We start from the raw sequence: 12,657 nt of genomic DNA, 5'->3' as shown, positions 1-12,657 counted from the left end.
GTTTATTAGAATCCTGTGGTGCTGTATGTTTGTGTGTATACCCAGAGGCCAAAAGACCACCTTGGGTGTCATCCCTCAGAAGCCATCCAGACAGCACACCCTCACATACACACTGAAATAGAGGTTCTCACTATCCTGCAACTTACCAACCAGGCTAGGCTGCTGGCCAATAAGCCCCAGGGATCACCTGTCAGTATCCAGTGCTAGGATCTCAAGTGCATGTCATCATTCCCCACCCTCACCCCCCCATCCCCCACCCCCCAGTTAGGGTTTCATTATATAGCCCTGGCTAGTCTTGAATTTACTAGAACAGGCTGGTCTACCACATCTGCCACCATACCCACAGTGGATGCCACACACCATTTATTTATTTATTTATTTATTTTCTTTTGGGGGATGTTCCATGGGCTCTGGGAATCAAACGTAGTTCCTTGTATTTGCAAAGCAAGACCTTTACTGACTGAACTATCTCCCTAGTCCCAGTTTGTTAGACTCTGACTCATGTTTTTCAGTATGGGGTTCAGGCTTTACACCTGGAGAACTGGAAGAGGAATCCTCAACCCTCCCCTCGGACTCAAGATTCTTCTTTGCAAATGAGACTTTGTTTTCTTTTAAAGAATGTTGGGGGTGGAAGGGCTTAGTTGACCTTGAACTGTTTTGTTCTGTTGAGTTTTGTTTCTGGTATATCAGATTACTTGTCAACCAAACTCAAGTCTTTCTTGCCTTTTTTTTTTCATTTTTCTTGACCTTGTTCTTTTGGGGGAGTAGAGGGTGGTGAGGGCCCAGTTGTTAAACTTCAGATGCTGTGAGACCATGCATTGTTTAGGTATGGACAGTACTTTGAGTGGGGACATTATTCTAGCAACAGTTTAGAATTTAGAAAAATCAATTATTGAAACTTGAAATTAAATTCTACAAGCAGCATAGTATTAGGACTAGAACATTTCCTACTTTTCACTGGAATAACACACTCAGAGAACCCAAAAAGGGTTCCTTAGCATCTTATTCCAGCCTCGAGATTCAGTGAGCACATTAGCAGAATGTAGGTTTCTATGTTTGTAGACTCTGTTTCTCCCTTGTAACCTTGTCTGTCCTGGAACTCACTCTGTAGGCCAGGCTGGCCTTAAACTCAGAGATCCTCCTGCCTTTGCCTCTAGTGCTGGGACTAAAGTTGTAGACCACCACTGCCTGGCAGAATGTAGCTTTTTAAAAAATGGCTCCATATGTGTGTGGTACTGGAGATAGAACCCAATTCTTATTCCAGTTTTTTTTTTTCTTTTTTTTTTTTTACCATGTTGGACAGTTTGTCTGGTCACCATCATTCAAGGCAAATTCAAGTTCTGTGACATGGGAGCCTTCGATGAATAAAAACAGACATAGAAGATTCCTGGTATATATGACATGACACTAGCTTTTGGAGCCTGGAGATGTCTCTAATGATCATGATTGTGATGCTGTCCTGACAGGACCTCAGGCAGCTTCTATCAGCCCAGTGAGCCATATCCACGATGAACCTCTCTGTCATCCATCCTCTAAAGGAAACCAGGATGACACATCAGTCAACTCTCACCATGATCTATGCTCTCAAGATGAGTTGAAACTCCAACACAAACCCCACACCTCTTATTTCCCTTCATGGATCACACATCTCTGAAGACATTAGAGGTGATGTCCCCAAGTAGGTTTTCCACAGCATGGGTCTTCCAGATAGTGCAGACGCGAGATTAGTCATGACTTCAAGCCAGCCAAAATAATTAAGAAAGCTAAATTTATATTAAATTATCATAAAGCCCTAAAATACTGAACATAGTGGTTAAATAACTCCAGAAAGTCCAATCTCTCCAGTGAGTAATGTTAAAATCATTACACATGAGCATGGGAAAATCACTTCCATTAGTTTAGGACAGAGAGATTTTGCCCTTTTTACAGAGTAAATCAGTGCTCAAATAGATATTTCCTCAAATGCATCCTTTCTACATTCTGAACAGCCCAAGTGCAATAAGAACCTTGCCCCTGTCCACTCAGGACACCACACTTCTGTTTTCTTCTTCCTCCCTAACTATGAATTTAAAGGCTCAAATGCTGCCCCTTTCTGTGTGAAATGTCTGTCTTTCCTCTTAGAAGTGGCACTGTACTTTTCTCAGTTGGTATACTGGAAAAGGCCTTTGGCCTGCCCCGGCTGTATGTGTAGACATAGATCTGGGCCTAGCTAATGACAATGAGACTAATGGTTTGACATCTTTCTCCTACTCTTAATAACTGACCAGAAAAGATTTGATCTTGTCCTGTTTTTCATGCATATGCTTGGCTGTTGATCTCTGAATAACAATAACCATGAAAAAGATGTTTTAAGTCAGGAAACTTCCTCTGAAAGCCCTGCCCTCCATTCTCAGCTCCTGTCAATCTTTCCTGTGCTTCAGTTTCTTTGGAGAAGTGCCTGAACTTCCTCTGGACCGGTTCTCACCACCTCTCCACTCTTTGCTCACCACTTGGCATCTTCATTGACCCTCCTCATCATTGGACATTGGAGACTGAGGTGATACAGGATCAGTTAGGGAAAGCAAGCTTAGACTCCCCTCTCTCAGAAGTGAAACACAAGGAGGAAATTCTAGGGAGCACAAAAAAAAAAAAAAAAAAAAAAAAAATCTCAGCTCCCCTGAGAGAAGCCCTTGGCCTAAAGAAGCAGGAAGCTAATGGTGGTACCTTAGTATGGACAGGGGCCCAGAAGAGTTGGCACATGACCTTAACCACCCTAGAGCCACAGGCTGTGTCAATGAACTTGGGTCCCTGAGCACCTGAGAATGAACTCAAGAGGTTCAACCTCACAATACTTCTCCTGAGCCCCTAGGTGTCCTATATCTCTTTAGCTGCTCCTCCTGACCACTTTGGAAAACATCCTGTCATTCTTTGAAAGGCTGGGACAGAATTGCTTCCCTTAGAATCCCAGGGAATGGGAGAGAGAAGGGCAGAATAGCGGAGCTCAGGTAGGGTACCATGTTTGATCTTTGCCGAGCTTCTTAAATATTCTAGAGGCCTACTCTCTGGGCCCACCCAATGGTCACTCAAGCTCACAGCATAGTTAAAAGCTTAAGAAAAGTACTGGCCAGTAGCAGCACCAGGAGGGAATTCCTATTAGCAAGTTGCCATGACAGGGGCCTCCAGTTATTCAAGGTAGAAATGGCGCCAGACATTCCAGCAGGAGGAAGAGGAGCTTAAGCCATACCCTCACTTCACCTGTATCACAACTGACAAAGCAGTGACTCCTGGGTGAGAAGAATGTCCACTGCCAGCAATGGACAAGATCCCAGGGCTCAAGTGCTGTCCCCCCGCCCCCCCACCCTCACAAAGGTTTTTCAGAATTACCAACACTTGAGGCTAGAGGTTTCCCAAATACCCAGACCAGCTGGGCTGCTTCTTCCTTCTCTCAACCTCTATCCATTACCTTTTACCTGTGACCTCCAGTCCCAGGCCCTGGTAGGCCAGTTTACAAAGAGGTGTTCATATCAGCTGTGACGGGGAAGACCAAAGTCTTATATCGTCAATTGCATTGGTGCTGTGGGGCAGGCACATGGGGTGCCAGGGTAAAGGGTCCTGGAGCTCTGTGCTGACAAGGAATCATGCTGAGCCCAGCTTCAGGGGACCCAGGATAGAGTGCAAGAGCTGAAGTTCTGGGTAAAATCCAGGTCTAAATTCTTGAGATGTGGCCACACTTCTTGTTCCCAGGTAGTTTTGGACTCAGGTGAGTAACAGGTTCTATGGGGGCTTGGGGACACTTTGGGGTGGGAAGGAAGAAGATGAGTGCATGGGAAAGGGCCCCAGTTGTTATGTGGGCACAAGGATCAGAAGTCCACAGAGGAGAATGAACAGGCAGGCAGAGAAGAGAATGTGGGCACTTAGACCTGGCTTTCTGAGGAGAGCTTGCGTTCGTGTTTCCAGCCTGTGTCTGGCAGCGAGCCCCGCCTCTCTGGAGTGGCTGTAGTGTGAACACTGCTACACTCTGACTGCTCTTCCTGCAGCAGCTGCTCTGTCTCCGTGTCATCTAGGGAGCCAGAGCTGGCCTGGATGGACACTGTGTCTGTCTTCATGCATACATGATCCCGTAGAAGGCCCCCCCTGGAGCTGCGCAGTTGCTTGAGGTCACCCCATTCAGCATCATCCCCAGCCAGGAGGCGAATTCCCTCTACAATCTTGATCTTCTCCTTGGTGTAGCTGTGATCAGGTCCACCCTGGGGTAGAAAATGGAGACACATAGTCAGTTGGCATTCTATAAAGGATCTCACGGTGAGCTGAAAACAAAGTGGCTAGGGAGGACAAAACCCCCACAGACTGCTAGACCAATGTGGACAAGGCAAATATGAAGTCCCACCTAAGGGCAACTGCGATTAGATAATTACATCATCACAGAGGAGAGGGAAAACCATGGCTTCTGGTCCTACACCAGCCATTCACTGGCTATGTTATCCTGAGCAAATGACTGAACACTTCTAAAACTCAGGCTTCCCATCTGCAGCATCAGAGAACAACAGCATCTACAAGTTACCCCTGGTTGTTGTAAGAGTTCGGAGAGGCAATTCATAGGGTGCAGCTGTTAGAGCATGGCACACAGGAAACGTTAAAACACACTAGCTGTTGCTGTATCACCGCCATAGGTCATTAATGGGACATCATGCTGATATAAGAAATCCAAAGCAATCTATTATGCATCTACATCATCTGTTACATCAACCCTGTGGTTTATTAATGGAACGTCATGCAGATCAAAAACAACTGGCAGAAGCAATTCAGTGTGCGTGTATTCAAAATTTTTTTATGTACTAGTTTGCTTTCAGTGATCCTTTTGATTGTGATAAGAAAATTTGGAAGGTAGGATTTGGGGAGTGGGGCTTGGGAAATCATTGTATTTGTGTTCTTTTTTTTAAAAAGTTTTTTCTTTATTATTTTTAAGATTTTATTTTATGTGAGTACACTGTCACTGTCCTTAGACACACCAGAAGAAAGCAATGGATCCGATTACAGATGGTTGTGAGCCACCATGTGATTGCTGGGAATTGGACTCAGAAAGAGCAGTCAGTGCTCTTAACTGCTGAGTCATCTCCCCAGGCCCTGTATTTGTGTTCTTCATGAGCCTGTAACCTGTAACTCTTTAGGGAAGGATACTCTGTCCATGAAGACCATCGCTGAGTGGTCTGCGTCACTCCAGGAATAGCTTTAACTTTGGCTTAAGTATCCTCCTTTATGTACTCTTCAAGGGCAGCCTCATTCCTGACTTGTGGGGTGTTCCCATTATTATCCTGCCACCACTAGGAGAAAAAGAGCCATCGTAGCTTGGGTTCTGTCCCTGGGGTAGTCTCTTCACTCAGAGTCTCAACCATTGCTTTCTGTTAGTAACAGTTCCATTCCACAGTTACTAAGGCCCTACATTAAACAGATGCTATGCTAGGTTCTTGATGATGGGCTCTGCCTTCGAGGAGTCCCTCAATCACGCAGAGAGATAGAGGTAGTTTGCAAGCACACATACAGACTCCCATTCACCCAGCAACCCTCCGAGCAGAAGTGAGTGTGAGATAACATGCAGGCCCATTGAGAGTCCTCATCACAGAAATGCACTGGGTAAGTTGTGGAGGTAGTTCTGGAAACACCACTTTCTCTACACACACAGAGCAACAGGTACCTGAACTCAAGAGGAAATCAGAAGAGAAAGGGTGAAAGGCTATCAGAGGGATGGAAGAGCTGCTGAGGAAGAAGAAAAAAAAAAAAAAAAAAAAAAAAAAAAAAGGTCAAAGAGTTTTCCTTTTTTCTTTTGGCTGTAGTGGGGATGAATCCAGGGACTCGCACAGGCTGCACATGTGCTGAGCTGCAGAGTCATGTCTTCAGACCTATTTTTCAGCTCTAATGGATAGCCTTCACTGTGATTCTTTTCTGGGACACCCCTCATTCTAGGAACTCAAGAATCCTCAAGAGTCTTTCTCAGAAATAGAGAGGGTTCCCATTCCCAGGACTGTAGGTAGCCTTGTGAATTATAGTGGTAGCTTTTTTAAATACAGGAATCCCTCAATCTAGAAAGTATAAGTTTACTGTGGCGAGTGAGAGTCCTGCTTGATTGACTGCTAACAGTCAGAGCAGGCTGAGTCTTTTTAGGGAATAATTCTGTGAAGGTTACAGGATTTTAGAAGAAACCAGGTTCTACCAAATTCGGAAACTGACACCTCAGACCTCAGATCCCCTGTGGATAGATGACTATTTTTCACACCTGAATATTCAGTAAAGAATTTTGCCCTGACTTAACAAAATGTTTTTTAAAAACACGTAAATATTCAAGTTTCTAAGGAAAATATTTTAAAACCTTAAGAACAAAGATAAAGAAAGCCTAGCCATTCTCAACAATAGGTACTATTTTGCCAATTCAGAGATTAGAGAAAGAAAGAGTCCAGGAGCTCTTGGTGTTTTGGGTGTTGTCTCAAAGAGTCCCCTTGTTTCAGAGGGGTACAGCATAGAGGAATAAAAACCCCTAGCATGAAAGCATCCATAAACCTGGACAGTCTCCAGGGAAATAGACACTTACTGCTTTCAGACCAGAAACTTCCAGCCTTGCTTTTACCAGTGTCCTCCAAAGACTCTAGATCTCTGCAGAAATCCAAACTACACTCAGTCTTCTGTTCACTATTGTCTCCAAAATGGTAGAAGGGACACCACATGGCCCCTATTTGTCTACTCAGGCAATTTGGTCGTCCTTCCTCCCACCCCTCTCCCCAAACCCCAGAAAAAACTAAATAAAACTTTCTATTGTTATGTTACCTCTTTCTTGTAGCACAGCTGATTATACATGGCTGGCTTGGGAGCTGCTTCAATCTTCACTTCCTGAGTGGAAGTCCGGTAGGAGGGGTTGCTGTAGGTCAGGTTTCCCATTCCGGGATCCGTGAATTTGGATTTTCTGTGTCTTCAAGAGAAAAATCAGCTGAAATCAGTTGAGAACTTTATAGGTATGATACTGGGAAAGGAGGGGGGACAGAGGGAGAGTTATAACTTGTGTGTGGGAAGCAGCCTCTCTGTAGGTCCCCGTGACCCTGCCTACTGGCACCCACACTCTTATGAATCCCGGTCCTTGAGTGTGGGCCGGAGCTGGTGACTCACTTCTAGTGAACCCATTATGCAAAAGTATTAAAGACTAGATCAGCTTCCATCTTGAGTGGTGCATCCTTCCTCCCTCTCTTTAAAGGGAGCAAACTGCCATGTTGAAGTTGACTTATAGGAAGGTCCACAGGCAAGCAACAGATGAGGGGAGACCTCCAACCAATAGCCAGTAAAGAACTGAAATCTGCCAACAATAATTATTCCAGTACATTTAGAAGGATTTTTTTTTGCAGTCTAGCCTTTAGATGAGGTCATAACTCTGGCTGTCACCCAGATTACAACTTGCAAGAGACCTCAAAACTGAGCACACAATATATCCAGATTTCTGAGCCACAGAAACTCACTACCTTTTAGGTTACTTGTTATGCAGGAGATGGACCTTTGTTCTAATCCCACCTCTGTGATTTATTAGCTGGAATATTGGTAGACATAATCTAATCTTTCTGAAGCTCAGACCCCGTTATTGGGTGTGCTAGCTAGGTTTATAAAATGAACTATGGTCAGTGGACAGGAGGGAACCTTAACTGAGAAAATGCATTTATAGCAGTGGTTCTCAACCTTCAGGTCACAACTCCTTGTGTGTGGGGGGTCATATATTAGAGATCCTGCATATCAGATATTTACATTAGGATTTATAACAGAAACAATAGCAAAAGTGCAGTTATGAAATAGCAATATGAAGAACTGCATTAAAGGGTCGCAGCATAAGAAAGGTTGAGAACCACTAGTCTATAGGATTGGTGTGTAAGCAGGCAAGCCTGTAGGGTATTTTCTTAATTAGTGATTGATGTGGGAGGGCCCAGCCCACCGTGGGTCTTAGACTGGTTTTTATAGAAAGTATGCTAAAATATCTTTAATCCCAACATTCAGGAGGCAGAGACAGATGGATCCCTGAATTTGAGGCCAGCCTGCTCTACAGAGAGAGTTCTAGGACAGCCAGGGCTACACAGAGAAATCCTGTCTCAAAATAAACAAACAAACAAACAAACAAACAAAAAGAAAGAAAGACTTAGCATACCATGAAGAGCAAGCCAGTAAGCAGCACCCCTCCATGGCCTCTGCACGGATTCCTGCCTCCAGGTTCCCACCCTGACTTTCTTTGATGATAACAATAACATAAAATCAAAAATAAACCCTTTCCTCCCCAAGTTTTTGGTCATGGTGTTTCATTAAAGCAAGAACTCTGAGATACCAGGTTAAGGCATTTATACTTTCCCATTAAAAGACAAGTATTGTTGTTATTATTATTATTATCATTATCATTTTAACTTTTACTTATATTAGTGTTCCACCTCCATGTATGTCTGTGTGAGGGTGTCATATCCCCTGGAGCTGGAATTGCAGATAGTTGTGAATTGCCATGTGAGTGCTGGGATTTGAACCTGGGTCCTTTGGAACAGCAGACAGTTTTCTTAACTACTGAGCCATCTCTCCAGCCATTATGATTATTAATTTATTTTCGGATATTTTTGTTGTTGTTGGCAATGTTTAAAGTACTGGAAAGAAAAATGGCAATTTAAAAGATCCTAAATTGAAATGACATATTGTGTCTTCTCAAAGTGATTTCTAGGGAGCGATGCTGTGTCAGCCACTTTGAGGTAAAAGGTTGTGTTGGTGTGATGGGAAGACCATTTCCCATTCCAATGGTTTGAGGAAGAAGGAGATATGGAAAAAGTTAGCTATTCAATAAGAAAACTGCTGAGGTTAGGACAGAAGAGCAATTATGCTTCCACTTTCTCCTCTTGCTAGGCCAGCCAGGGGCCCAGAGGTGAAACTAGCCTGTATGCAAGTATATTCAGCAAACTGTGAAGCTTCAAGAGAACCCAGATAGGCTAACAGGGACCAAAGAACATGTCACCCCTGCAGCAGAGCTGAGGTTACCTGTATAGCATCAAAGCTGCAATAACCAACAAAATCAGCAGGACACTGAGAAGTCCACCGATGGCATAGCTGATGTGCAGTCCTTCACCTAGGAGAAGGGAGGGACATCAGACAAGGACTAAGGACCACTTTCTGATGGCCAACTAAGTGGTGACTCTTAGGAGAGTTTGCCAACCCTATAAGACTCCTCATAAGAACTAGGGAAGGAATAAGTGGAGACTTAAGTCCATATAAAGCCATATAAAATGGTGGTGTATTCATATCTTGCTCTCAGCACTTGGGAGACAAGGAACAGGAAATTGAAGAGTTTGAGGCTAGTGTGGCCTATGTGCTAATAAATAGCCTGTTTCAAAAACAGATAAACAGAAGAGTCTTCTTTTTACAACAGTTCTATTCTTAGGACTTACCTGGAGCAGCAGGTATAGCTTCATTGGAATGTGTACAGAGCCCCAGCTGGGCATCCCTTTCAGAGCATCTGTGGGGCATGAGAAAGAGACATGAAGCATTCTTGGACTCAAAAAGGTCCTCACCCCCTTTTAGGAAGGAGGAAAGGGCTGTGAATACGGCTTTCAGACCTGAAAGACTCTATCAAAGGGTCAGGGAGATGGCCCAGTAAGTAAAGGCACCTGCTGCCAAGCCTGATGACCTGAGTTTGATCCCTGGAATTCACAAGGTCGAAGAGAACCAACTCCTACATCTTGTCCTCTGAGCTCTACATGTGCTAGGATATGTGCCTCCAAAATAATGAAATGAAAAAGATTATGTATTAAGCCAGGCATAGTGGTGCAGGCCTTTAATTCCAGTACTTGGGAGGCAGAAATAATTGGATTTCTGTGAGTTCGAGGTCAGTCTGGTCTATGGAATGAGTTCCAGAATAGTGAGACGCTGTCTCAAAAAACCAAGAAAGGGAGAGAGAGAGGGTGGTGGGGAGAATATGGAGAGAGAGAATGGCAAATGAAACCAGTGGTTTCCAGCTGCTATGTCACGTTTAAATGTGTTTTCAATTGTATACCTTTAAAAGAATGGTTTTAGAGTGAGCTAGACAGAGTTCTAAGGACACCAATTCAAATCTTCCTTCTACTACAAGAACGAATGGGAAGCAGCTGCAAACCACACAAATCTGATTGGTTAGCACAAGTTTAAAAAAATTGTTTTTCCTCCCTCCATTCTTTCACAAGGGACTAAGCAAGACACCCAGAGGGAGTGCGCAGCTGGTACACTTGCAATGCTCAGAAGGTAGCTCTGGCATATTGTGGCAAGCAATAGGAGGCACCTTCCAACAGTCTGGAGAAAAGCCATATAGACAACAGAAGAGCATCTGAAACCAGGAAACCAGGAATCAGAACTAGAACTCCATTGGGAAAGGTCTGAAAAGTGGGCATGGTGAGCTTGAAAGACCCTGAATGAGGACACTCTAAGCTACATAGTGTCCCTATTTGAAAAAAAAAAAAAAAATTCCAGATGGCGTTCTGAGGTGTGGGGTGGATAGAATCAGTGTATATGTTATGAATTTGTCAAAGAATAAGTAAAAACTGAAGGAAGTGCTGACTGTGATTGATACTTTTGTTTCTTCAACTGTAGGACCCAAGCAAATGAAAACGTCATATTAACTAGGACAAAGAATAGGAGACTTTTTTCTTTAAGCACCTATGTTCTGCTTAGTTTATGTGGAATTTTTTTTAACTATATTCCAGCTAATGTACTTAAATAGTCAAAAACACGCATTACCACAGGCTATAAAGAACTGACAGGGGCTGAATTCTATGAGCATTAAAAACAAACAAACAAACAAACAAACAAACAGGGCCCAAGGAGATGATTCACTGGGTAAAGTTCTTGCCAAGAAAACATGAGGGTCTGGATTCAGGGCCCCAGCACCCACATGAAAAGCTGGCTGCAGCAGCAAACACATGTAATCCCTATGCCAGAGAGGCAGAGACAGGAGGATTCCGGGAACTTGCTGCTAGTCAGCCTAGACAATTGGTGAGCTCCAAGGTTAGAGAGAGACTGTGTCTCAAAAATTAACATGGGAAACAGATGAGGAAGACACTCCACACTGAGCTCTGGCCGCCACATGCACTTAGGAATGTGTATGTACACACCCAGGAAAAAATGTCTGAGGACATTTGTTTCCCAAATAAAACCAGGGTCTAGGAGCACAGCTTAGCAGTAGATGGCTTGCCTCACATGTGTGGCGTTCACACTTCAGCACTGTGAAAACAACAAAAGTTCTAAGGAAAAAGCTAAGATTAAAGACAATGGCTAACATTTCAGACTTAGTCAGAAAGGCACATGTTCACATTGGGTGTTTGTTTTCTTTTCAAACTACACAGAATGCAGACTCCAGAGCCCATAGCACTTACATGTGACCGCGTGCAAATCTTGGCACTTTGGAGACACTGAGCATAGAGTACTTATTCTGGAGTCATTATTTCTGCTTTCAGCTTAATGACCTTTTAACCTATACTTGCCAGTGCATCAGGTTTAAAGAAATATATTTCATGCTTGCTTTGAAGACCATACCTGATTACATTTGCTTATTTGATAATGGTATGTGTATGTGTTTGTGTGTATATTGTATGCACATGCATATATGTGTATTTTATTTGAGTGCCAGGATCATTATAAGCTAAAGGCTATCACACTTAAGTTATAATGCAGATACTAGTTTAGTGTTGTATTAAATATTTAATCTCAATCAGAGGTTTCTACTAGGTCAAGACCCTAATACTACACTGGTGACATGAGAGCAAAGGAAGATGGACAGATGGCATGCAGGAAGGAGACTCCTCCCCAGTGATTTCTCTAGAAAGCTGTTTTTAAGCTTCTTGCTCTCAGACATGAAAAGACCATCAGGGTCCAGGAGATGGTTCAGTGAATAAGAGTACTTGCTATACAAGCCAGAATACCCAAGTTCAGATTTCCAGCACCCATGTAAAATGCTGGGCATGGCTGCACATGCCTATGATCCTACCAATGGGCAGCACAGACAGGAGAATCACTGGGCACCAACCTAGTCAAAAATACAGTGAGCTCCAGGTTCAGTGAGAGACCCTGCCTAAGAGAATAGAAATAGAGGATACATGTTATCCTCCTCTGTCTTCTACATGTAGCAACGTGTGTGTGCTCTTGAGTACACACACACACACACACACACACACACACACACACTTTTAAAAAGTAAAATGGATTCATTTGCATCAATCTATATTTGAAAATCACTCTGTGTTCCACATAATAGGGACCTGTGGTTAATGATGTGATGTATCTCCAATATGCCAGATTATGAAGTTAGGACAATGCTTTTGTACAAAGAGGGTATGGTGATCTGAATCCAGACCTCAATCCTGTATTGACCCTACTTACCTTCCTTCTGCCCCCTCCAGAGATGTGCGGGTCCTGGTGGTAGAAGAATGTAAGGTGGTGGGCAACGTGTTGGGTAGCACTGGGTTCTTCTCATTCATGCTGGTGGCTCTGGGAGCAGGAGGCACAAGGCCAGGCACTGGAGAGAAAAGAGGATTGAAATGGACTCTAGAAACCTCTGTGTGGTTCAAGGGCAGCAGCTAGAAGTCCTGACAGAATCTTTTAGATGCCCTAACTTCTGGTACTCTCATTTATTGCTATAAATTTAAATGGGATTTGGAT

General features: G+C 43.6%; 1 protein-coding gene across 3 annotated transcripts in view; it reads right to left on the bottom strand.

Annotated features, from left to right (window-relative positions):
- Positions 1-3,332: 3,332 nt before the first annotated feature.
- Positions 3,333-12,657, bottom strand: part of Lrp4 (LDL receptor related protein 4) — a 51,384-nt gene continuing 42,059 nt past the window's right edge. For 2 of the 3 annotated variants that reach the window (XM_076929250.1, XM_076929251.1), the window contains exons 34-38: positions 12,379-12,514; positions 9,420-9,487; positions 9,013-9,100; positions 6,796-6,937; positions 3,333-4,226 (exon numbers count right to left, since the gene is read on the bottom strand). In XM_076929250.1, the coding sequence (XP_076785365.1) occupies positions 3,894-4,226; positions 6,796-6,937; positions 9,013-9,100; positions 9,420-9,487; positions 12,379-12,514 (767 nt within the window). In that variant the 3' untranslated portion in view covers positions 3,333-3,893. Of the gene's footprint in view, positions 4,227-5,671; positions 5,731-6,795; positions 6,938-9,012; positions 9,101-9,419; positions 9,488-12,378; positions 12,515-12,657 lie in introns of all 3 variants that reach the window. The other variant, XM_076929252.1, reaches the window with a different exon arrangement.

Source organism: Arvicanthis niloticus, chromosome 2 (assembly GCF_011762505.2).
Source record: "Arvicanthis niloticus isolate mArvNil1 chromosome 2, mArvNil1.pat.X, whole genome shotgun sequence".
Lineage (NCBI taxonomy): Eukaryota > Metazoa > Chordata > Mammalia > Rodentia > Muridae > Arvicanthis > Arvicanthis niloticus.
Note: the sequence above shows the minus strand (reverse complement) of the source record. Positions and strands in the feature narration are given on the sequence as shown.